At 42.7% G+C, this 22,444-nt stretch overlaps 1 protein-coding gene across 1 annotated transcript; it reads left to right on the plus strand.

Moving 5' to 3' along the window:
- Nucleotides 1–155: 155 nt before the first annotated feature.
- On the plus strand, nt 156–22,330 carry LOC115628768 (flocculation protein FLO11). The gene is made up of 7 exons (XM_030524983.1): nt 156–236; nt 5,541–5,570; nt 10,266–10,721; nt 12,513–12,659; nt 17,541–21,247; nt 21,318–21,384; nt 22,259–22,330. The coding sequence occupies exons 1-7, from the start codon at nt 156–158 to the stop codon at nt 22,328–22,330; spliced, it is 4,560 nt and encodes a 1,519-aa protein (XP_030380843.1).
- Nucleotides 22,331–22,444: the final 114 nt, after the last annotated feature.

Genomic DNA, 22,444 nt, shown 5'->3' on the forward strand with positions numbered 1-22,444 from the left:
TGTTTTCGCCTCGACTTTGCAGGCAAACGAAACAAGGAGGTCGACTGCGACGCCGAAGCCGACGCCGACGGCGCAGCCGACGTCAGCAGCAAGGATAGCGACCCCCATGCGAGTGTGCATGTGTGTGTGTGAGAGCAGAGCCCTACTGCTTTAGAATGGATGCGCGCAAGCAGAAAAGACTTGGCCCGGCGCCAATTGCATCGTTTGAAAAGTCATTTGAGGACAATACCACGACTGCGACGTCTACTCTGACTGCAGCGGCGACGCAGCAGAGTTCACAACATCCCCAACAGCAGAGCAACAACTTTTTCGAAGGCAGCATCACCACCACCAGCAGCAGCAGCAGCCATGACAACACGGTAAGTTAAGTTCAGATATTTATTCATTTCATGTACAGTGAAGCGTCGTCCAACGACAACGCCTCTTGAAATACTTTAAATCGATTTACGATTAAAACATTAACTGTATGATTATTATTACGGACTTTCTTGTCTTGCAACATGAAAAATGAGTTCATATTTTTAGAAGAAGATGATTTGATAAGACGGAACCACAGCAACTCGATTTAAGTCGAATACTTTAAAGCGATTTACGATTAAAACATTAACTGTATGATTATTATTACGGACTTTCTCGTCTTGCAACATGAAAAATGAGTTCATATTTTTGGAAGAAGATGCTTCGATAAGACGAAACAATTCGATTTTAGTCGAATACTTTAAAGCGATTTACGATCAAAACATTAATCATATGATTATTAATTGGGACTTTCTCGTCTTGCAACATGAAAAATGGGTTCATATTTGTGGAAGAAGATGATTTGATAAGAAGGGAACCACAACAACTCCATTTAAGTCAAATACTTTAAAACGATTTAAGATCAAAACATTAATTATATGATTATTATTTGGGACTTTCTTTGATTTCTGGTCTTCGTCCTGTAACATGCAGAAATATGTAGATACCTTTGGAAGAAGGTGGTTTGGTAAGGCGGAACCACAGCCACCCGATTGTAGTCGATTGGTTAGGAATAGTACTACTGTCTAGATTCCAATTGAATGCTCTTTGCAAAATACAGACGCGCCTTTAATTGAGGCTGCTTTCCGTCCGATCTCTGCACTGTCCACTCTCTTTTTGATTTCTTTACGGATGAAGTACATATTTTCTTTTGGTCTTGGCTTCTTCTGGGTGAGCATACTTGTATTTATTGTAGGTATTATTTCGTTCTTGGTGCATATTTTTATACCCAGTACTCAAAGGGTAAAGGGTATACTGGTTATGTGCGAATGTATGCAACACAGAACAAGGCGTTCCAGACATCACAAAATGTTTATATACTTATTATTGATCAGTGTGATAACACGAGTCGATATAGCCATGTCTGCTGTCTATGTCTCCACTTATGTATAGTTTGTAAATATATAAAAAAACAATTTTTATTTAATGTAACTTATTTTTTTTAATATTTTTAATATTTAAATTTATTTTTATTTTTATAAGGGTGAAAGGGTATACTAGTTTTGTGCGAATATATGTAACAGGCAGAAAGAGGCGTGGCAGACCCCACAAAGTATATATATTTTTGATCAGGATGACAAGACGAGTCGATATAGCCATGTCCGTCTGTCTGTCAGTCTGTCTGTCCGTCTGTCTGTATGAGCGCAAGGATCTCAGTAAGTACAAGAGCTAGGATAACCAAAATTGGTATCAAGGTTCCTATAAGCCCTAGGCAGATCGAGTTTGTTTATTTTTTCTGATACACCCCCCCCCACTCCCCCCCCCCCTATTAACGATTTTCTATAACTCCCGTAATTCTTGGAATTTTGAACTAAAACATAAACAGCGAATATAATTAAAGAAAATTCAGATCAATTGATGCATTTCAATAGAACATAGAAGTGTTTGAAGGCGGATGTGGCAGACACGTATCCACACGTGCTCGCTACTGTATATACTTACTATGTATTCGCCTTATCGAGCCGCGACTCTATGTGTTGTGCAGTGTAGGTATGTGAACGTGTGTGTATGTGTGAGTGTGAGTGTGAGCTCACGTGTAGCTGAAATTAATTAACTTAAACATGAAATAAAATAAGAGAAATGTTCGTTAGCTGGCTTTCAGGGGTTTCAGGGCTTTCGGGGCTTTCGGGCATGAACGAACGATGAATGCCGAAAACATGCAAAGTGCCACTTAAAAGTCACGTCAATAACAACATGTTGGCAACAAAACGCTCCCGGCTAATACACACAAAACTAAGCCTAAACGACACCTATCAGCGGCAATAACAGAAACAAAACGACGCCTATTCTCGTGTCACGTGCACCGCAAGTTTGACAGTCACTGCTCGGTGCAAATAATTCAATGAAAAGGTATATTGCGTTCGAGCTGATGCTTGTAACGCTCAGACGAAAATGTGGCACAATGAGAGGAATATATATGTACTTGTATATATGCGCCACCTAGTTTGCTCGTCTGTTCGACTGTATGATCATCGAGAATAAAAGTTAGCGACGCAGAATTTGGTGTGTAGCTTTGTATTTTCCATGTGCAGACTAAATAGATGAGAAGCCATTTTTAGCCTCATTTTTTTTATATAACTGGCATAGGAACGATAGGCAGAAAACTTCAACTCATTATAATAAATAAATATAACATTCTTATTTTTGAAATACCTTTACGCGCTGTTGTTTGTAACGTTCAGAAGAAGGTATGGGATGCTTTGATATGGCCGTCTGTCCGTTTGCTGATCTGTTCGACTGTATGAACCTCAACAGCTTTAGAACTAATGCCTTGCCATATTCTAAAGTTGAGCCATGAAGTTTCCTAAAACTAGTTCTATATACTTCTAATTCGTATTGCTGCTTTGGAAACACACGGTGGAAAAGCCAGCTTAGTACGAAAAAACGTTTTCATTTTAAATACTGCCTCTCAAAAATGTACCTCACAGCTGCCCTTCGAATGATTGACACAATAAAGTTGGTTTCAGCTGAAGAATGGTGTAAGAGGGGACAAGCAAAGGGTATCGAAGAGTTGGTTTCGCAAGTCTTTAACGCTCTTCTCGTTTCTTTTCGGATACATATAGTGTATATAGTACGAGTAGACATTTATGCGAGTATATGCAGGCAGTATATTCGCCTTCTATTCAGCGACGCATCAGAAATGCTTCACATAATGTCATTTAACAATCAGCGAGAGAGCCTGACAAGTGTTGGGGACTTGAAAATGTCGGCGGCTGTGGCCCTGGCGGAAGCGGTGGAGAGGGCGGGGGGGGGAGGGGGGGGGGGCGTCAGCGGAACATGGCCAAAGGCATTAAGCTCCGTCGTTTGGCACTGCATGCTAAACTTTCAAAAACAAATGCCGACTGGTCCAAGCCCATGTCGCAAAAAAATATATAAATACATACGTATTTATATATACATTTACATAAATATATATATTTATATATACATACGTATATATACGTATATAAAATATGCATGAATAAGCTCTTGGAGAGCAACGTGCTCATAAAACAGTGGGGGGCAAGATAATAAAGATGATAGACAAAAAGGACAGGCAGGCCTCTGAGACAGACAATTCCCATTCTCGAGCGTAAATGGTGGAGAAAAAAAAACAGTATTTCAAGACTATGTGGGTCATAACTATAGCAAATATGTAATCGATTCTTCCAATTGAAATCAATTTCCAGACATTATCTTGAACAAACATTATATCGTATTTAATCATACAGTATGTGTTCCCGATATATGTATATTGTGCTAATTGTCCTTGAAGAATCATGGTTCAATCCAAGAGGCTAGACCCAGAAGATTCGCAAGTAAATAAAGCTGCAATCTGAAATGTAAACGACCGGGGAGGACTTAACAATCGTTAAGAGTCGCCATTTCTTGTGGGTTTCGGGCTTTCCAGCAATATTTTTAATGCGAAATAGAAAGGAAAGCTGTATTGGCAACCATCGTTGACGGCGGGTTTTCCATCTATTCTTAGCGGGTTCTAAAGCTTTTTATAGCGGTCTTTCTATCCATTTCCCATCGATTTTTCTATCTATTTTTGATGGGTTTTCTAGACAATGTCTGACGGATTTCTAACGACTTTTCTAGCCTTTCTCTAGCTATTTATCTTCTTGCTATTTGCTAGTGGATTTTCTAGCTATCCAAAGCGGGTTTTTAGCCATTTTCTAGTGGCTTTCTAGCTCGTTAACCATTCTTCAAAATTTACATTAGCCAGCAACGTTTAATGGCTAATTATAAAGGGTGAGGGAAACCAATATAATAAAAAATTAGCTCCAACTAAAACATTAAAATACAACCATTAAGGCACACCTAAAACAGCCAAATATAGCATTAAGTAGAAAGTTTATTGGTAATACCTCTCATCTAAAACAACATGAACAGACGCAAAAAAATGGATAGAAATAGCGCTAAAATTTAAAATGAAGCAATGCTGCAGTAGAAGATTGCAAGCTGTTTCTATTTGTCTGAACTATGCTGTGCGCGAACACACACTCTCACACACACACATACACATGGCAGTGCACATTAAAGTTGACATAAGCTCCACAGCTGAGTGTCAGTGTGCCAAAAGTTATGTGGACGCGGCCAAAGCTCCGGAAAGCGTTGAAGAAAGAAAAGAACACACACACACAGCAGCAAGCAGGACGCCCTGCCAAGTCGCAAACACACACACACACACACAGACGAAAATCAGATACTGACAGTAGTGAGAAAAGCTTTCACAGCGTTGTTGAAGCTTTTGCGCCACCCACTGAGGCGGCTGCGAATGCGGCTGCAGCTTCGTATTTGGCTTCAGCTCGAGCAGAACGAAAAGCGTAGCATACTTTTCAGCTAACCAGTCAGTACGACGCTGGCGCTGCGTGCGTGCGGTCTAAGAATTGTGGTCGAGTGCGCTGCGCTGCGTGGCCCCCGAACAAGGCAAACAACAAACGGCAACGAAAGCATAGACAGAAATCTTTTCCATTTTTTTTATATACATATATATTTTTGGTGTTAGGCGTCTCTCCCCGCCCGCTGCAGGCTGCCCGCCGCCTACCGTTGTCGTAGCCCTCGCAGCGCGTGTAATTTTTTTTTTTGGGTTGCTTTTTCGGCCAAGAATTGTGTGTTTATGTGCAAGTTTGTTTTTTTGCTTGTTGGTGAAAGTTTAAATAAGAAAAATTGCCAAATAAATTGTCATAAGGCCAAGTGAGGAATTATCAAAAAAAAAAAAGGAAAAAGGAAAAAGCAAAGAAAGTTGTAAAAACAAAAAATATATATATATTCAAACGAGAAAAGCTTAAAAAGTTAGCTAAAGGCAGCATTTCTGACACGCGGTGAGTTGCAACTGAGTTGTGTGTATATGTGTGTCTCGGTCTGTATGTGTGTGTGCATGTGCGTGTGCGTGTGCGCGTGTGTTTGTACAACAAAAACAAACAGCATGCGGACAAGTTTCGCTGCACAACAGCGTCTAGCTGTGTGGCTGTGTGTGTGTCACTTTTATTTAAATTTCAATTAATTTAATTACACAAATTATGGCACTTCCTGTGCAGCAACAGCAACAGCGACAACAACAACAACAACAACAACAACAAAAATAATAACAGATATGTATGTGTGTGTGTGTGTGTACGCCCATTTTACTGCTGCCTCGATGCCTCGAAAAAATGCGAGCACACGTTTCTTTCTTTCTGTCGTTTCCTTCTCCTCTGCTTCATTTTCGTTTCCTTTCTACACATAGCTTTTAACGTTTTCCTCTCTGTACTACCCTACAAAAACAACAAAAGGCAATTTTTGGACAACGACAAGCGAGCGCCGCCGCGTCCATGGCAACCCAAGCCGGTGCCTCACACACACACACACAATACACCCATACACACAGCCGCACAGTACTTTGTTTGTTTGTGCCATGCTGTGATTTAAAATTTAATTAATAAAATTTTATGTATGCGGCTTTCAATTAAAAGGCACGCACACACACACACACACACGCCCCAGTGAGGCGTGAGGTGGTTGGTAGAGGGGGTGGGGAAGGGGGGCGGTTTCTGGGAGCCGCTGCCCGCAAAGCATAGCATAGTTTTAAGCGCTAGCAGCTTCATGCTGCTCTAAACTTATTTAGTCTGCATACGTTCGCATGTATGCGTGTGCTTGTGTTTGCGTTTCTGTCCCAAGGACTCTCACACAGACAATGTGCGCGTGCTTTTTGCTTTATGTCAACTAAAACATTTTTACTCGTCCCGTTCGCGACAATCGAGCGCCATGTGTCAATCACACCTATAGCTGTGTGTGTGTATGCGTGTGTGCGTATGCGTGTAAATGCGCAAAGGCTTCGCCTTGAATGCGTTAAGCATGCCGCCTGCATGGCGCACATCTGAAGTGTTGAAATTTTTTTGCATTTCCTCCCAAGGTCGCAATTTCTTTGCCTCCATTAACACCATTCATCTCAACTAAATTATGTTTAACTGCAAAGCTAACACATACAACAACACAAGCATAACGTTAAAGTCGTGCCAGCACGACACTTGAATACCCTCTACCCACACTTCCACCCCATTACAAGGGCAATCACTCCTTAGTGCACCGATTTCAACAATACTTCAGTTTGTTGTGAGGCAGTATAAAAAAGCTTTTGAATACAAAATTATCAAAATAAATAGGAAAATGGTCTGGTACAAAGCTCTATTTCTGACGCGATCATTTCTATGCAGCTATGTATATAATACTTGGTTTAAATAAAACTTTAGAACACTCTAGAATGTCAAACTTTACAAAACTCATAAATACCTAATATGCTTAAGATATCTTTATAAAGTTCCTATGGCAGCTATATAAAATAATGAGGCCAAGTGTGTTCTGTGTTAAGCTTAATCTCCATTTGTATGAGAGAAGTCTGCATGCCAAGTTGGGTGTCGCTAGCTGTTTTGACTTAAGAGTCCTGCACGTTCATACAGTCGAACAGAAGGACAGGCAAACAAACGGGCAGACAAACAAGGTTCTATCATCTCGTATTGTTGATCATAGTATATACCTACACCTGCTTGTCTGTTACAAACATTTTGACTTTCCAATGACTGTCCCCTTTTACCCTTAAGAAATAAAGTTCCAATAATGCCAGCATTGCTAAATACCAGCTTAAGATTGGTGATGACACATTTTTGGACAACATGTGTGTCCTGTGGCTTACTCCAGCATATGTTGCTTAACTAGTGATGATTTCATCACTCAACAGGATGCTTGGATTGTCACCCCACTGCGTTGAAATGAACTTTTCCTCTTTACTACCAATTATTTTCTTCAACTCAACAAATTAAATTAAAGATTTTTCCGATGTCATCATCCAATCACCTTTTAAATCTTTTAATCGAAGAACATCTTTTATCAAATAAGGCAAAGCTATGTTCTTAAATATCGGACGTTCATAAAGTAAATCATTGCAAATCAGCGCTCTTCTTCATTCTTCTCTCTTCTTTAATAATAAGGTTATCAGTTCAAGGTGTTCAAAAAACAAGTGTTCTTCTAATTGGCTTAACCAAAAATTAATCACCAGTTAGGAGTTAGTTTTGGAGTCATAAGTGCTAATTCTTCGGCGAAAAGAATTTCGTTCCGAACTCTTCTTTATGCAAATAATTCCCAGCATTTCTAGGTACAAAAGCAACATCTTCTACAGACATTTATATTGCATGTACTTTATGAGCATATTCTTTTGCTGGTCAATCCAGCTGTGAAAGAAAATATGATTTAACTGTTCCTATATTGTGCTATACTTATAGCTTTTTATCAAACTCAATCCTTCGATATTCATTTTTCGCCAGTGTTTTGAGCAGCCCTGTTGAGTCTTTAAAGTGAATTTATGAAAGCCTTTAACTTTTTTGTTTTCCACCATACCGCTCCCATTGTTATTCAAGACCTTAATGCTCGCTGCTTCTTCTAACTACTTGAAGAATTTAAACTCGAATGCCGAATTAATATTGTATGGGGTCAGAAAAAGTGAATTTGCAGCTGGAATTGTACGACTACTCGTACACTTTTTAATGTTTAACGAGGTCGGCCGGACAGAGCATGACAGTGCAACATAAAGTTGCGACACACAAACACAATCGCTTACTACACTCGTACACTTATCTATGATGTGTAGTAGTATGTGTTGTTCTTGTACAATGGGGAAAAAGGGCAGCGAAAGCAAATCATGCTTTTAATTAAAATCACATGTAACGAAAACCAAAAGGAAATCATGTTGAATGGGAGCAGCACTGGAAGCGTCAGCCGCAGAGAGGAAGCTCAAGCTGAAGCCTCGAAGCCTCGGCAGCAGCTGTGGCACAAATTTTCACTTAAACACACACACACACACACACATCATATACATGTGCGTGTCTGTGTGGGTGTATGAGTGTATGAGTGTGCTCCCATTTCACTGAAGCCGAGGCAGCAACAGCATCAGCAATGGACTCATCTGTGGGCTAAGTGTGTCTGTGTGGCGATTTGAAAATTTGTGTCAAATCATTTGATTTCATTTCATATGGAATCGAATCTCCTTGAATCGATTGGCGAAAACTGAGTTATTCGTACACTCATTCGCCTTTGCCTTTTCACAAAATCGATATTCATTTATTTCGCGTTTCGCGTCGAATCTGCAACTCTTTTAATTAAACGGAAGTTACATTTCATTTTTTTCAAAATCATATTCTTACTTGCATTTATATTTTGAAAATCGTTTGCAATCATTTTAGTGTTTCATTCTGAAGTTGATCTGCTTGACACTGAAACGTACTTCTTTTTATGTAATTAGAATCATCTAAATTCATAAAATATACAATTTATACCGAAATCATACTTGTAGTTTTACTTTTCACTTAACCGAAAATCGTGCTCATTCGGACTCGTTTCGAAGGTTGAAACATTTCCGAAAATGTGTTTTTCGTCGTAGACTAGACATTAATTTACAAATCGGTAAATCCTTCTATATACTTGTAGTATAAATTATTTCAAAACTTCTTTGCTTTCACTTTAAACAGTTCAATGTATAGCTCTAGGATGCTGTTGAGACACACGCCTTATAACAACCACGTGTTACCCATTTTAGGGATAGCCAAAACTAAGTACTTATATCAAATCATGGCTTGATCTCAGTTTCTCCATTAAAAATCCACCAATGAATCGATGGAATATCTTAATAGCTTAAATAGTTATCAAAATTAGTGGCCAGCGATGGAATACTTGAAAAAGCTTTTCAAAAAAGTTGAGGGAACCTGACAGTAAAATACACTTCTGGCACTAAATTATATGCAATGTCAAAAAGAAGAAGAATAGCGATCCTTGTGTTCAATTTGGGGGAAGAATTGCAACACTAATATCTTTTCTTAGAGCTAACAGATTTGGATACAATTTGAATAGAAGTCCATATATAGTACTAACGGACATTGGCCAATATTGACGAAATTTGGCACTAAGAGAAGACTGGACATACCAAGTGTGATTAATGGGGATTCATTTGTGTCCAAAAAATCAGACTTTCATCCAGAAGGACGATCTAAAAATGTTCGTCACGACATGCTGCTTAAGAATATATAGTATGTGTACACGTAATGGGGCTCGAAATGCTTCTTTCAGCCTGTCACAAGCTGCACAATCCAATACCACCAATATACAGGTGCTTAAGATATCATGTTGTTTACCATGAGTGTAGAGTAATTTTTACACCGCTCGTTAGTATAACAACTATCAGATACAGAACGCCGATTAAGATGAAACTTGAAGGAATTCAATGAACTCTAAAAATACATTTTCCCAAGATATATTCAACAGACAAAAAATGTTTCATACTAATATTGATTTTTATGTGCATGGGCAGCTACATACTTGTATTTAGGTCTATGGCAGCTATAGAAAATAATGAGGCTTTATATGATTTGTGATAAATATGAACTGTGTATGTATAGGACAAGTCTACATGCCAAGTTTTGGTGCGCCTAATAGTTTCAGTTCGAAAATTATAGTGGATCATACAGTCGAACAGGTGGACGAACAGACAGACCCGCATATACTATTTATGTAAGTATATACTTATATCAATCGGTCTCGTCATGTTTGAGCCTAACACATGGGCGCTGCCACTCTTGCTTCTGCCTGTTATATACGCTTGAAGTTGGGACATTCTAGTTCCCGCTTCGGGAACAGGCGGTATCGATTCGAAATTTCATGATATATATAGTCTACGTTCTTCAAAAGCTTAACTAGTCACACAATTTAGCTAAAAGGCCAACCACATTTCTCTTTTCCAGATGATGGCCACATCGGAGGCAAGCGGCAAAGTGGCGCTACGCAGCAAAACGAAAACAACGACGACGATAAGCAGTACGACGACGAGTACCACAAATACCAGCGCCAGCGAAGCACCCAGCATATCAGGAAGAGGAACTGCAGCGTCCACCACACAAAGCAGCAGCAGCTCCTCGTCATCACCCTCGTCCGTCACCTGCTCGTCCACGGCGATCAGCACGGTAGCCAAGCAACGACCGCCCCCACTGAAAACGGCAACAACAACGGTAACCACAACGCTCGTCAGCAGCAATGAGGGCGGTCAGCCCATGCCTCCGGTGGCAGGCGTTAGCAATTTTCGTGGCACAGCGACCCTAACGACGCCCTCAACGCCTCGCATTGAATTGAGCCGTGCCTCGTCCTCATCGCATCACGAGGAAGATAGTCGCGACAGTAGTCCGGAAAATGTCTTTGAGCAGGTGAGAGAATGTGTGAATGAACTATGTACTTCTAATATTGTACACACGTGTTAAGTAGAAGAGATGGGTGCTTATATATAGTTAGAAAAGTTGTGTCGCTGAGGGTTCCATTCACAATAGCTCAAAGACCTTTACAGTTTCTGAACTACTTAGTATATCGTAAATGTGAGTTAATTTAATCCAAGCAGATAGATTCCCCAAATGAAAACAAATGTATATTTATTGTGGGAGAATAAAAGGGTAAAGACTAATTCGTCGCTGCTTGCAGGCAGCTCTCTTGCAGCCCGAGAGAGAGTATTTTCCGTTACAACAGTGAGAAACCGTGGCATAAGAACGGGAACTAGGCCGCTAGAATGATAGAGAGGCCACTGGCCTGCAACAATATATGCATAATATTAAAAGTCTTTCTCTTTGTCGTTTATATTGTGCATACTATATATTCAAATCGAAGTGGTTTTGGTAAACTCAACCCACAATTGGGGTAAAACTGATAAATTAGCTATTGAGATAGACATTTCTACATACAATTTTTTGAAATTTCACCAAATAGTGACGGAAAAGAAATTAAACAAGGCAGATTTGTTAACACGGAAATAAAAAATGTTAAAAATGGGGGAAATGGTTAATATAGACAACGGAGTGCGAGAGTGATTATAGCTATATTTCAGTTTTCTGGTTAGCCACCAACATATATAGTTGAGTCGAAGAGAATCGAACGAAAGAAAAGACTGTTTTCCCACCAAAAATGGTAACAAATGTATACCTTATTTGGGGGAAACTTGTTCAGTTTTCAAGAGCATCATATTGTGAAAACAATTTATCGAAAGAAAAAATGGAATGATACTAACTCAACTAAACTACCGAATGCATAGTATTACTTTTAGTTAAGGTTTTTGGGGGCTATTAATGAATGGAAATAATTGACACATCTGTAGCGCGCTTAGTTGGCTTAAATGTATGCAAGTAGTGCGTAAACGTAGCGCCTTAGATAAGCTATCAAGCGAGGGAGCAGCTTGTAGAGCAGTTGCCACCAACTACAAATTTTTATTAAAACAACAACAACAACAAGAACAGCAACTAGTACAGCTATAACACCGTTCACAACTTCACCAGCGCTGCCCACCCACAAGCATCAACGTCAACGGCGCAGCGGGGAAACATTAAAACCAACAACAACAACAACAAACAGAAGCAAAAAGAAAAAGAGAATTAAAATCATTTTGTGCTAATTATTTCTACTTTGTTCTTTTTTATTTCTTTCTCTTCCTTCTCTTGCTCGCTCGTTTGTTCGCTCACGCTCTCTGGCTCTATGATGCGTTCTATACAATTCTCTAAACACCTTGCACACACACACACATCCACACCTACTCGCACCCACACACACACACACACACCCATGGCACCTGTGGGCCTTCTGTAAACGCACTGCACCGAAAAAAAAAAATTAATTGGCTTTTGATTTGTTGATTTACTTCTCACTCGCTTATTTGCTTGCTTTTTTCCCATGGCACACCCCAATACCTACCCCTACCCCTACCCCACCCCTCACGCCTTCAATTCGTATTCCCCCTCCTGCTGTAACACATTTCCGAATGCTTCCTTGACCCGCTTGCTCATGCAATGCCCTCGAATTGGTTTCCTCACGTGCTTTCGCTTAAAACTACAAATTCACTAAAACAAAAAATATCTCAAAATTTTGTATGTATTCGTGCGTGTGTGCGTGCGTGCATATGTGTGTGTGTGTGTGTCTTTATGTCTTGGGTGGTAAACGCAAAAACTAATGCTATGAAGGTCGGCACTGGCACCCTACAGGAAACAATTGGTCTTGGCTTTCGCGAAGAAGGTGCTCTCGAGCTGCGCAGCTCCACCGAGGAGCTCTATTTTATGGATCCCGAACAGAAAAAGGAGGAGCAGGAACGACAACAACAGCAACAACAGGTAAGTAGAGCGGGGTGTGGGGGCTTAAGTGTTTATGAAAATCCTCTACAGGGAACATCAGTGAATCATTTGAGCTAATGGAGATTGATTTTGTCACTTTAGTATACAAGTAAACATTTGGTGACCCCTTGCTAAAGAAAGTGGTTTCTGTGCGAATTACAGTATGATTCAAATGTATGCCTGACCCAGATAAAGGGATTTTAATGCTATCTTCTTTGAAGATCAATGCACATTTTTAGGGGCTTTGGCCAAATATTGAAGCTTTTTTCACAACGAATGAGGTAATGGAGTGGAACCAATGATGTCTTCTAGCACAGCAGGCCTGAATTCTGAAGAACAATTTTTTACCAAATATGTATTTAGTTATTGCATTTACTTTTTCTTTGATGGCCCCCAAATATATTCATCACATTCTTTACATGAACTCTGGCATTTGTTTGGAAAACAATTCAATTTCATTAAAAAAGCTTTCTATGCTCGTTGCTGTCACAATTCGTGGCATGTTCTCTGGCAGCTCATGACACAAGCGACAATCACTTTCGATTTCGGAAACCCAGCGCATCACGTTGACTCACCACACTATTATTGAAATGTTGATTAGCGACAGACCAACATAATGTGCTGAAGATATATTTCCTAAATTATGCGACGCTTATGTCAGCTTTGAGTACGAATATGTATTGGAATAAGACTAGCTTTGTTTTATGGTATGCAGTAGAATATCAGGCAATAAATTGACCTCTTCATTGATATGATCCTCTTATCGCGAACAATTGTGGACAATATTGGTTCTTATCTTCTACCCAGCTATACCCCAGCTATATATTTGCTTAGCTTTTATGATTGTAGACAATTGGTTGGGTTAATATTTAGGCCGTGAAGACCCATTATAATGCTTTTATTGGTTCGACTTTCGCTAAAGCATAATTTTAAATCAATCCACTTGGGGAACTGTTTCAATATTTGGAAACCGGTTTTGTATCTTTAGAGTAATAAAATTAAGTGTGTGTCAGGGTGACACGCGATAGAAGTGAAACTTAATGGTTATATTGGAATAATTCTAGAAATTTGTAGAAAACCCAAATAGAAAGAAAACCCGCTAGAAAATGGTTAGAAACATCACTATAAAAATCTATAAAAACCCGCTTTTAGCTTTCAAGAGTCTCAGACAGCATAGTTCGATTTCGCATAAAAAACATTCCTGAGAAACGGGGAAAAAAAACAAGTAACAGCGACTCCTAAAAACCATAACCTACGTCTGTTACCGTGCTATTGGTTTCGTCACAGAAAAGGTTGCCGATCCAGCATTCAAATAAAGCTCACATATGAAGTTTCATTTCAAAAATAATGAATACCCCAAGGAGCCTTGTTTGTCTAACTTAAGTGAAGATTTCTCGATGTTGCTTTCCCTTCGCTGCGTCTCAAGCACACTTCAGATAGCCAGCATTAGCAATACTAGTTAATAATTGTAATATCCCTATCTTAATTACGAAACCATTCATTTGAATGTGATTTGCCAAAACAGTGTCGAATGCATAAAGGCTGAGAAAGCTAATAAATCCATAGCTTATGTATATGTACTATATTTGCTTTCGATTGGAAGCTGTGTGAAATGGCAAAGAAAATATTTGATATCTGAACAGCATGATTATGAGCTGTCCGACAGCAGAAGTTGTTAGTTATTTCATTTGAATTTTCATTCCTGCCACTCGCAATGTTGCTTCGCTTTATAAAGCGAACCACGAACCACAGGAGCAACAAGAACAGGCAACCAATGCCATTGGCAAGGAAATGACGGAACGGAAATTGAAATAACGTGACATTGATGTGCCAAAGAAAGCACAAACAGGCAGGCAGGCAGGCAGGCAGGCAGGCAAGCAGGCAAGTAAGCATGCCAGATGTGGCAGAAGTAACCACAACAACAACAACAACAAGCCTAAATTAATAATGCAAAATTGAGCCTGGCAAGTGCAGTAGTCAGTAGGAAGGGAGGTCGTCGCCACCGACCACAACACAAACGGAAGTAAAGGTAGCACTAGGCCAGGACTGGGTGGTCCTTGCTTGGCGCCCAGTGCTTGGGTGCTTTGTGTGGGATCAACTGCTGACATGACAACTGACGTGCTAGAGCTCCACCGGCCAGGTACGACTCTGCTCGTCTGGGAACCTAGCCCCAAACAAACTTTAAAATGGCAGCCGACCAACCAACCAACCAACCAACGAAGCAGCCAACCAGCAGTGGCAGCAACAGCAGCTGCCACAATTCATGTTGAAAAGTGTGCTATGGGTTTTGCGCAAACACTTAATGCAATCAAAAAGTTCTTGCAACAACTCGACGCGCATCCTGCCGAGGACAGAGAAGTGCCGCGTAGCAGTTGCAATTGATTAGAGCGCGCGAAACTTTTGTAAAATGGATTCGGGAGGAGTCAGTGGCTGGTGGAAAGTGGAGAGTGGCGCCACTTTTAATTGAGAAGGCGACGCTGCGCCGCCAATCTTTGACCGACTGCTGCCACAACAACCATGCCTTCTTCATTGCCAAGTGAAAAGTTCAATTTGCGCGTACAAATAATCAAAACAAAATGTTTGCTAACTGTTGCTGCAGCTCCTCTGTCTGTGCGGCACGTACGTGAATGTGTGTGTGTGTGTGTGTGTGTGGCACAGTTTACGCGTTGACTTCTACGGGCCGATGCAAGGAAAGTAGCAAATCAGATGGAGTAGGTAGCTGCCTTAATTGAAAAGGTCGCTCCCTCTATCGAAGTGAGCTGCTCTGAGAAGGCAGAATTTACACATGATGGACCTTTCAGGAATTCACTTTGATTTTGAGCCCAAATGGGGTTGAGGAAGGTAGGGAACCTTACAGAAGACTTTTATTATTATTATTTTTCTATATATAATGCTAGCTTAAAATTAAAATCTTAAAACTAACTGAAGAAATTACAAGTATGTTAGCAATGGCTTCTAGGGCATTCAGCTAACTTTGTATGTACATTATACAGTATTAAAGAAAAAAGTAGGAATACATTGTATGAGGAAGACTTTTATTATATTTTATTATATTTGAACGCCTTATAAGCTAGAAAAGCCTTAGCAGGACAAATCTAACCAAATTACAAAATTAGGGGTAGGCAACCTTAGAGAGCCTCATTTTTATGTCAACAAACAATGGCTGTCGACATAAGAAAAGAAATTATAAAAGTTTTAGAAAAGCCTTAGCAGGAGAAATCTAACCAAGCTACAATAATATCTAATAAACGCCTCCGACTCGCTGGGGGCACATTATTTGCCTTTCGGCTAGCTATCCCTAGACTCATAGCCAAGTGTGGTCAGAGGCGTCAAAAGATCTATCAAATTAAAAGAAACAAATTAACATAAAAAAAAGCGAATTTTATAAAAAATAAATAAAAACGCGCAAAAAAGGCGGACAAAAATAAAATCTCAGACGCGGTGGGGGAAGATTTGTTAGCCAGTCCGGCAAGCTTGACCCCGTCTCGCAGCCGTTCCTGATCAGAGATTCCCAAGATTTCGAGATGGCTAAAAAAAGAGGCTTTTATCAAGGGAAGAGACAGTACGGTTGAGAGCAGGTGAAAATGTTCATTGTAAATCATACAAGTATATACAACAATTATCCACACAGACATGTAATTTTTTTGCTTAATTTTTCAATGATCTCAACTGGGAATATCAAAAGCCTATCAAAAATCTTATCCAAGTATGCACATTCAAATGATACCGAATATAAAAAGTATAGCAAGAAGTTTTTGTTTTCCTAAACATTTTAACAATTTTTTTTTAATGCACTATATGTATGCCCTAGCTCTCGGAATCTACCAAATTAATTGAATAATAAACCCGAAAAGGATTGTGAGATGCATAATCAGTTCTACAATACAGTTGTTCAAGGAATACTCCATGACCAGCAGTTCAATGAGTTCCTCAATCTCTTCAAAACCTTAGCAGCAAGTTTTATTTTACTCCAAAAGTGAATTCGGTTAAAAAAAACCCGCACCACCTCCGTCTGTATCGCAATCCAGGCATTAAACTAATTGACTTATTATTATTCTGAACGTAGAGGGTGCAGAAAGAGGAATGGTTAGTCTACATACTAAACAGAAGATCATCTGCTCATCAAAATAGGGACCCGGCGTTTTCTTCCTGAGACAAGTCCCTCTTGTTAAGCCTAAATCCCCAAAACTCAGGCATGGATTTTGACATCAACAGCGCTCGAGTGGCAGGCAGTTTTGAGAATACCTGAAACGAGCTCTGGATTATGGTGTAGCATAGCCTGGCATCTCTTTTTTCGCCCTAATAAGCAAACTAATTTCGAGGCACGTCATCAACGTAATTGCAGCGATTTTCAGTTGACCAATTCGATTGAATCACTGCAGACCTGCCATGGAATACCACCCACCACTTGCCACACATCGTTTTAATTGAATTTGCATTTCACATTTTGCAGAAGTTTTCGAATGCTTGGCATGTCGTCGACCTTGCACTGAACCTTCAAAGAGAGACACCCGTAAACACCCGAAACCCGCAATCATTTACTTTTTGTCGCATGTTCTGGTGTATTTTCCCCACTCACCGTTTCCCCTCAAAACATGTCTCCTTCTCTCTCTCTCTCTCTCTCTGTCTCTCTCTATCTATCTATCTCTCGTATCGTATCGTATATGCTCTGAAAAGCCTATTGCACATTTGGTATTTCATCGATTAGTAACGCAAGACGAAGCAGCCGAGTGCGCCTATCCGGACTGCAACAATTGACCATTTGGAGGGCCTTCAACAAGGCGCTAAGGGCGCCGCTTGCGGCTTAGTGGGGGCTCTCAATATAAGGACACTGTTGACCAGTTGCATATTTACTCACAGCATCGCTTCTCTAATCCACAGGCCAAGCGCTCCTCACCGCACATCTTTAAGTTCGACGATCATCAAAGTTACCTGCAACAACATCAACGGAAAGACTCTGCCAGCTCCGAGGTAGCCGCCTTGCTCTGCATTTCAGGTCGAACGAGTCGTATATCCAGCGTTGGCAGTCAGGGATCTGCCGTCAGCCGCCTCTCTGCCGTGTCTGGTGTCTCCCGCTCGCCATCTCCCCATCGCATGCTACTCGAGACGTCATTCTGTGGACCCAAGCCACTGGAGCATGGAACTGACGGTGCAGCGAGTGGCGCCAGCAATGCCTCAACGGCGCCCAGTTCCATACAGAGCATCGAGACGACTGCCAACACGGCACTGCTAGAGCAGGTGCTATTGGCACGTAAGCATGATCCCACCCAAGTGGTGCTGGCAGAGGGAATACAGGTGGAGAATTTATCAGCTGCAGGGCGCAAATCGAAGCCTTCAACTCTCGCCAATGGCGAAGCCAAGACAGCAAAGCACATGACCGCGCCCAGCATGGGTGCTCAGCGGCGTAGCACCAAGAGTCCAGGCCAAATGGTGATAGGCAAAACACCCAGCGGCACGGAGTATATACGCATTAATTTGCGTCCCGATCACATGTACAGTGACAAAGGCATTGCAGCCAATGAACGCGTGGTGGAGGCGCCCAACCAATTGACACCCGTATACTCCAAGAGCGCCCAGTCTGCCACGCCAAAGCCCGCATCACTCAGCTTACAGGGCGGCGGTGTAGACGAACACAGGCTTACGCCAACTGCCAGCCCAAAGCCGGCACGCCATGCAGCCCGACTAAGCAGCCGCTCGCCCTCTCCCGCCACCACCAGTGTGTCGCGAAAGAGCTCCTTCAGCTCACTCTTTCGCCTGGGTGGGGGCGGTGGCAAGGATTCGCCCGATTCACCACGCGAATGCTCTCGGTCGCGCAGCAAAAGCAAGGAGCGACCCACGCCTCAATCACAAAATGTAACGCCCAGTAAGCAGAAGTCAGTGTTGGCCATCTTCAAGCCGGGCAAGCGGGGCAGCAGTGCCGGCACAGATGGAACAAAGAGCTCCAAGAGCTCTTCGCCCATTGACGCATACGAAATGCAACCACAGCCACCTCCGGCTCCTTCGATGCCTGGACGTAGCCGCACCCCGGTTATTACGAGTACCGGTTCGCGACCGAATAGCCGACTACGGTACTACGATGAGCCTGTCGAGGGCGTCATACACATACCGCTTCACACTCCCCCAGAGGAGCGGGAAGCACGCACCCTCCTGCAGGGGATTCAGCAGTTGGCAGCAGCTGCTTCGAGTGCACCCTCGCCACCACCTCTGCCAAGTCATGCAACGGCCGCTGCTGGCGCACCCATCACAGCTAGCCAGCTGGCAGCAGCCGCTGCAGCGCTAAAGCCCGTCGGTCCACGAAAAGGCTCCGGAACTATGCAGACACAGGCTGCGGTCCAGGCGCGACCGGCACATCAGCAACGCATCGAGAATCTCGATGCAATTCAGACTCTGCCCGCAGATGAGGACAATAAGGATCGCGCTTGGAGTTTGGAGGTGCAACGCCACAGCTCACAGGATTCACAAGAAACTTTACACTCAGTAACCTCCGTGGTCAGTGCGCGTGCCGCCAACCTAGCGCAGGTGACTGAGCATGTGGCAAGAGAAAACTGTGTGACCGAAATTCATCGCCTTCCCTCTGTGGAGAGCACGCAGAGTGCCTGCGAGCCACGTCTGGTCGAAACAGTGGCCACTGTCAATGCTCCTGTTGATGATCCAGTAGCCAAAGAGCGTCGACGTTTACTGTTCGCCACACGTCTAGGGTCCGGCAGTCAGGAACAGCTCTTCTCAACTCAGTTCAGTATCTCCAAGACAGAGAGCCAGTCCAGTCAGCTGTCGGAGCAGGTTCAGGAATCTGGCTCCACGGCATCCGAATGCACCAACGATGGTCTGCAACGTCAGGGAACCGTCATACGACGCACGGAAATTGGGCTTGAACAGCAGCACCAAAAAAGTACTGTATCTAGCTCGGAAGAGGAGCAAGTACAGCCGTCACCGAGCACCGTGGTAGCAGCTGTGGTCATGCGACCTAAGCACAAGTCTCACTCCAACTCGGAGGAGGAACAAGCACCATTGTCAGACGTACGGCACTCACGTTATCTGGAGAACTTTGATGTGAGCAAAAAGTACCACGAGAACGTGCCCCGAAAGCCAAAGCGTCAAAGCATAACTGAGCCGGAGGAATTACCCAAAAGTCGTCCCACACTGCCACAACCGCCGCCACCCAGTACAGCGCCGTCGCCCTCACCGCCACTCTCATCACGCGGACAATCTCAGTCGCCTGTCGAACGGCGACGAACACCAACGCCCACCAAGCCACCACGTGCGTCAACGCCAACGCGCCGAAGCTCCAGTGGAACCACACCCACCACGCCAACGATGGTAGCGTCTATGCCTCAAGCTGTCATTACGCCACCTAACAAGGAACAGGACCGGGAACACCAATTCGAACGGCACTCCACAGACGAGCACGAACCCATCGAGTCGTCCGAGAGCGAACGCGACTCGGACATGGCTGGCAGCTCATCCGTGGCCACGGCCGTTCAAGTGGGTGCCAGCGGAGACTCAAAACGCCACCACTTCCCACGAAACGTTTGCTTAATTGAGGAGCATGAGAGCACTGGATTAGTCTCGCAGGAGTCCTTTGACGACGATCTACCATACATACCCACAACGTTGCCCGAGGAACGTGCTCAGGGTGTTCCGCTCATACCAATGAAGGAACGTGCAAATATGGAGCTTAAAACCTGCCCTGTGGACCGTCCACGCTCCACTACTCCCCTAAACCCCTCGCATCTGGAGGAGTACTGTGGCATTATGACCCCACATGAAGCACCAAATGCTGGCCACGAACTGGGTGCTGGTACCGCGGGTCCTTCCCACGAGTCAAGTGCACCTGTGCGCGGTGAGAAGTTGCGCATCAGCTTGCCACGCAAGGACTCTGCAGCCAAAGACAAAGCGCAGAGCTCCAAGTCGCCACGTCGCATTTCCAATGCCAGTGGCAAGTCCTGGTTTGAGTTTGCCGAAGAAGGACTGCGCGCCGGCGCCAGCAATCTGGAGCGCAAGGACTCCAACAAACAGCTGCTGGCAAGCGCAGCCACCACCACCACAACGACGAAAGCCAGCACTGTGCCCGCAGCCGCCGAGGAGCAAACCCGCTCCAGACCGAGCAGCTCAACCCAACGCAAGCTCTCCGGCCATTGGATCGACTTTGAAAATATACCCGAGAAACGCAAGCCAGCCAAACGTATAACCACACTACCCAAGGAGACAATAACAACCACCAATACGGCAACCACGGGTGCATCCACCGCCTCAACGTCCGCCTGTGCCAGCACCGGGCACCGGGCGCCACCGCATGCCCATCACCAGCATCATCATCACCAGCAGCGCCAGCCCCCAGATGTAACCGGCGCAGGAGCTGGCGGCGACAAACTGCACTACAACTACGTGAAGCCGGAGGACTGTCAGTGCGAGTGCCACGAGGCGGAGCGCGGTGAGTCCTTGGGGGCCACAGCAGCCGCTGCTGACACCAGCACGGGGACTGGCACGGGCAGTGAGTCTCTGGCCTCGGTGGACCTTCTGCAACAGGGCGAGGATATGCTGCCACTACTCGAGCCTGAGGCGCATGATTCATCGCATTTGGAGAGCAGGTAGGAAGTGAATATTCCTATCATTAATACCTATTATTTAATACTAAACCTTCTCACATTTGAATTGCAGATGCTATACAGGCGAGGAGTTAGACCGGCCTGTGCGTCACAGTAACGGAAAAGGCGGTACTACGCGGGTAAGCTCTCATATATAACTAATCCCACGAAATTACATATTTGGGAGAAGATAGAATTAAAACTTTAGGATGTTTATGTTCGAAGCTTCACCACACATCAACTGAAGTAGTCTCTTCCACTTACTAGAGTCTTTGCGTAGACGATGTATTCTCAACTTATAATTAAAAACCTTCTACGTCTTTCCACTACAACCATCTGGGAGGCTTCTTCAAGATCAACTAAAATTTCAGTTTGCTAAACAATTAATTAAGAGTCAACTTTGATTATTCTATGTACATATTTATAGTATAGCCTATAGTTAGTCAGTAGGAAAAGGTCCCAACTGATTGATTATACATACATATATGTTTCATTTAATTGTGGCTTTATGTAAGATCTGTCCTAACAATTACTAAATTCAAGTTCATGTGCCTTGAATAGTGGAATCTTACAAAAGCAAATATGAAATATTTATTTTAATTTAACATGAAGATTAAAATTAAAAGTTATTTGGAAACTCTAATGGACCCGGAATAGAAGGTCGAGCGGGGGGAGTCTTTTGAGACGTCTGTGACACTCGCTGTTATAGAGATTAATGGCAAGTACGTTTACGTGAAAACCCAATATGAGTCCGAATAATGTTTTGAAAGATGAACCTAATTGAAATGAAACTAAATTATGGAATTCGATCTTTCACGTCACTTTTTTATCTGACCTTTTCAGCGGAGAATATTATTCTATATACTTAGTCCCTTATCCCATCTAGTCGCCGTAATGCAGATTTTGAGTATTTAGATGAAGCTATAAGTACAAACAAACTTTAGTAGAATAGTTTTCTCATTAAAGCATACATTTTTACTCAATATTTATTTCCTTTTTTATTTTTGATTTCAGGCGGAGGAGTTTCCACGTCGCGATGCTGCGCAAAGTCCTAGAAATCGTAAATTTCCCGATAATAGAATGTAAGCGATTTTTTTTTTACCTATGTATCTCACATCTTCAGGGTAGTTATCCGAATAGAATTCTCTAAATAATTGTAAGCGCCTAAGTCGTGACATCTGCACAACAGATCATCACATA

Source organism: Scaptodrosophila lebanonensis, unplaced genomic scaffold, assembly GCF_003285725.1.
Source record: "Scaptodrosophila lebanonensis strain 11010-0011.00,11010-0021.00 unplaced genomic scaffold, SlebRS2 tig00000123-arrow-arrow-pilon, whole genome shotgun sequence".
Classification (NCBI taxonomy): Eukaryota; Metazoa; Arthropoda; class Insecta; order Diptera; family Drosophilidae; genus Scaptodrosophila; species Scaptodrosophila lebanonensis.